Consider the following 4,513-nt stretch of genomic DNA (forward strand, 5'->3'; position numbering starts at 1 on the left):
AATTCAAGTATATTTTTGTAAAATATATTTTTAGTAAATATACTAAATTACAATTGTTTTAAAGTGTGTTAAAAGTTGTATTGTGAAAATAGACAAAAGCATGATGCTAATATACTTTTGATATATTTAAAGATAGTACATTTTTTGTTAGTATATTTGCAATGTACTATTAAAACAGGTAATATATTACAAATACAATAAAGTATACTTTTTTTCACTAGGGGAGTCTGGATTCTATCAGCTCTTTCCCACAATCTCCTACCGATACCTGTGCTGGAACTGTTCAAGTGTCTGCTCAAATGATGAATAACCAAATTCACTACAATTTAAGGAACATCAGGTTCTTCCTTCCACCCACTACCTTTTTTAGGCTCCATCAATATCATTCATACAGTATATCATAACTATTACAGAGATTCACTCTTGCTGGGTTGGCTATACAACCAAAATAAAGCTGCCTTGTTTATATTCAAATTCTCACATAATATTTGCTTGTGTGTCTCCATTCACTCCATGACACCATGTCTGAAATATAACATACAAATCAGATTGGCCAATGTCACCTAAAACCAATGCAGCCGTGATATTTCAGTACTTAGATATTCCTGTAAACTAAAGATATTTTCAAGATGCTCCTTAAGTAGTCACTACAACAACTGTTACTAATAATGCACATTCCACTTTAACATTTCATCTGCTTAAAGCATGACAATTATTAGTTCTTGCTGGCATTTTACTTGTTTTTCTATTGTACATGATTTTAATATTTATACACTCAGTATAAGCACATGATATGGAACAAATTATAAACATTGTTTGAATTAACAGCCCTAGTGAAAAATAAATACACTAAAATGTATTTGAAATACATTTATTTCATGCTAAGTATGCTACAAATTCATTTACATATCAATGTACTTAATAAAAATACCCTGCAATTGTACTTTTAGTACACTAAACTGGTATACTTAAAGTCTGCTTAACTGGAATTTGAATTGTGCGGAAGTATTGCTGAGGTCCAACTAAAGATACACTGAAGTATATTTGATTGTGCTAAAGTGGAACTATTGCAAGTATACTTTTTAGGCATAATATTAAGAAATGTGCATTGTGCACAAGCAGTACTCCAAATAACATTTTTATCATTAAGTCTGAAGTGATATGTAAGTAAATATGTTAATAGAGCTGAACTATACTTAGTATAAAATAAATGCATTTTAAATATATTACTTTTTTACTAGGGAGTGTAAAACAGCAATAATGAGAATCGATCTGCCATATTTGACGTTACTTCACAAACCATGAATCGCATAACTACTGTAAAAAGAAGTACAAATAACCTTGCTTAATTGAGATTCTCAAAGCGTAGAAAACATTTGGAGAAACCATTAATATCTTTACTAAATGAAAAAGTCAATGACAACAATTTATGAGTTTCTATTCTTAAATGGCTGATGGTTACAAATGAATTGAATATACGGTATAAAAATATAGTTCTCTCAAATCTGCCACAAAAGGCCTGGATGTGTTTAAAGAACTAAAAGGCCAAAGGCTCTTGAGTCCGTCTCTGTCCATTAGTCTAAGACTTAATTCCATCAATAGACATGACCTTGATGCTGGTCATGCATCCAACCGGCCTCACAACTGCAGACCACGTGTAACCACACCAGCCCAGGACCTCCACATCCAGCATCTTCACCTCCAAGATCGTCTGAGACCAGCCACCCGGACAGCTGCTGCAACAATCGGTTTGCATAACCAAAGAATTTCTGCACAAACAAATGGGGGCAAAAACAAAAGTGTTGCGTTTATAATTTTGTTCAGTGTAAAAAGAAGTACAAATAACCTTGCTTAATTGAGATTCTCAAAGCGTAGAAAACATTTGGAGAAACCATTAATATATTTACTAACTGAAAAAGTCAATGACAACAATTTATGAGTTTCTATTCTTAAATGGCTGATGGTCACAAATGAATTGAATATACGGTATAAAAATATAGTTCTCTCAAATCTGCCACAAAAGGCCTGGATGTGTTTTAAGAACTAAAAGGCTAAAGGCTCTTGAGTCTGTCTCTGTCCATTAGTCTAAGACTTAATGGCCAATTCCATCAATAGACATGACCTTGATGCTGCTAAAGACTAGCTCCCAGCCACGCAAAACCATTTGTCTTGCTTCCTGGCCTCACCAATTAAGACCGTCTATACCAATTTTCCCTGAGCACAACATTACTCATGTGTTTATCGTTATTAGTACTTTGGTGTTGTGGATCACTCTAAATGTCACCGAGTCACTGAAGGCTGATGGAAACGTTAAGTCATTAGATACATCTTTTCACCACTTGTACCATTTGCTCAGTTTTCTTGCAAGGATGCCTGTACTCTTGACCAGCTTCAACTCATGGAGGTCAACTCAGTATATGGCCATCCAATGAGTAACATCTACTGCCGGACTCCCTTGTTGAGTATATTCAATTAGTAAATTGAATTTAAATGCAAAATTGAATTCTACTTTATTTAAGTATCTGTATAATCACACAAGAACCACAAATTATAGTAACAAATTGAATCCATGAACAGTACCAGTCTAATTTAGACACACTTAATCATTTTTTGTTAATATTACTTTTTACTTTTTATAATGACACAAAACTATGAAATAACACAAATGGAAGAATGGAAATATCATGGCAACCAAAAATGTTAAACAATTTTCTGCTATTTTAAATACTTTTCCTTCATGATCCAATTCACGGATTAAAGAAAAAAATATATAAAATATATAAATAATTGGAATTTAGGTTTTGTGAAGAAATTCATACGCTCATATGTTTATATTTGTCTACAAGAGTAATATCAAGCATTTAAGTACAGACCTTTAAAACAAATGGCTATTAAGATCATGAGGAACTTACAAATGTGTCCAAATTCTGACTGAGAGTGTATTTTACATTGGTAAAAAAGAAAAAAAGAAGTTAATTATGAGGCATTGTCCTGATTTTATTCTTCCTAAAATGTTATTCTCTCCTAAAAAGATGGTGAGTCTGATCCGAGTTTAATGGTGAGATAGATTTCACTTCTCATCTATCTGTAAACTGCTACACATTTAAATACTATTGCATGCACAATGACGCTGTGCACAATGTAAAGTGTGGACATCTGACAACCTTCTAAGAGAAAGAGCGGTAGAGAGTACAAGAGACAGAAAGAGAGAGGGAGAGACGGGTCCTCATGCCTAATGTCCCGAGCCATAATGAGGCACATTTACTCTCATTCTCCTGCTTTCACAGGAAATGGATTTCAACTGCAGATGACACACAGGGCCTTTGTGCATGTTATGCTCACCAGAATTCTCATTAAATGAGTGTGGATTTCTAGTAAAAGTTGGCTGTGAAAATGAGGAAGCAAAACTGATATTTGAATAGTGGGTTTTTTTCTTGGTTGTGGCTACTTATTTTTTACTGAGACCTGCTTTACATTTCATTTGAAGAACTGTGGAACAAGCAGATACTCATATGGCAACATTTCAAACATCTGAGCTAGAACTTAATACAGCACATGCTCACCACAACTTCCTCAAATGAGATTATGAACAAAGAGTAATACAGATGTTTTAGTTGATGTGGTACCTGAGAGTTTGCTGAACTGCTGTTGTAACCTTGATTGTGAGCATCAATGTACTGTGTGGCTTGTGTGTCACTTGATGCTTGTGTGGAGCCAGGGTTGATCTGCCAACATAATAATATACACAAAAATATTCATGAAAAAAAAGCAGCCTGGTATGTAAAAAATTTAACTATGAAATAATGTATATATTTTTGGTCAAATCCTGTCCGTGCCTTTTACAGTCCATGCATACTCAAACTTTCCCTCCATATGAATCAATACCAAAAAATCATTCAAATGTCATTACGCCTGAGGCACGCTGAATGTAAATCTACAGGAAGGCCACACTGGGAATATGTTAAACATCTTGGTAATTAGGGTACAAAGATAGACATACTGCACAGAACATGTGGGAATATTCTCCATTTGTAATAAAAGTATGCCAAATACATAATTAAACCTTTAATCAGTAACATTTTATATCTTTTAATTGGACTACAGCTCAGGAAACACACATGCATTCAATGATTTCCCTTGATTTCAATGATGTGATACTACTGGAAAAGCACAAGAAAATCAGAAAAACACTGGTTTTAGTATATCAGCTCAGCAAATGGAATAACACTCTGCTCAGTGATGTGGTCTAGATCTAGATAGACAGTAGAAAAAAGTTTGCTTTCATTTTGTTCCTCTCCTCTCTAGAGTACTAAAAATAATCCCACACAGTTTTCTAATTTCATACAATATGCTCTAAATAAAGAAGTGAAATCGAAAACAAAGCTGATGATTAGGATGGTTTTTACCTCAATATAGTCCTCGGGCACCAGGCCCACATTTCCTCTGGAATTCCGAGCCTCTACCCAGCCACTGCCTACATTCTACATAAAACAAAGCAATAGAGGGAATATAT

The 4,513-nt window shown here is 34.1% G+C and overlaps 1 protein-coding gene across 2 annotated transcripts in view; it reads right to left on the minus strand.

Annotated features, from left to right (window-relative positions):
• snx9a (sorting nexin 9a) overlaps positions 1–4,513 on the minus strand; it is a 16,966-nt gene that overhangs the window by 7,676 nt on the left and 4,777 nt on the right. Inside the window, exons 3-5 of one of the 2 annotated variants that reach the window (XM_016544640.1) lie at positions 4,407–4,481; positions 4,215–4,246; positions 3,627–3,726 (exon numbers count right to left, since the gene is read on the minus strand). In XM_016544640.1, the coding sequence (XP_016400126.1) occupies positions 3,627–3,726; positions 4,215–4,246; positions 4,407–4,481 (207 nt within the window). The remainder of the gene's footprint in view (positions 1–3,626; positions 3,727–4,214; positions 4,247–4,406; positions 4,482–4,513) is intronic. The other variant, XM_016544641.1, reaches the window with a different exon arrangement.

Source organism: Sinocyclocheilus rhinocerous, unplaced genomic scaffold, assembly GCF_001515625.1.
Source record: "Sinocyclocheilus rhinocerous isolate Xijiao unplaced genomic scaffold, SAMN03320098_v1.1 scaffold8, whole genome shotgun sequence".
Taxonomy (NCBI): domain Eukaryota; kingdom Metazoa; phylum Chordata; class Actinopteri; order Cypriniformes; family Cyprinidae; genus Sinocyclocheilus; species Sinocyclocheilus rhinocerous.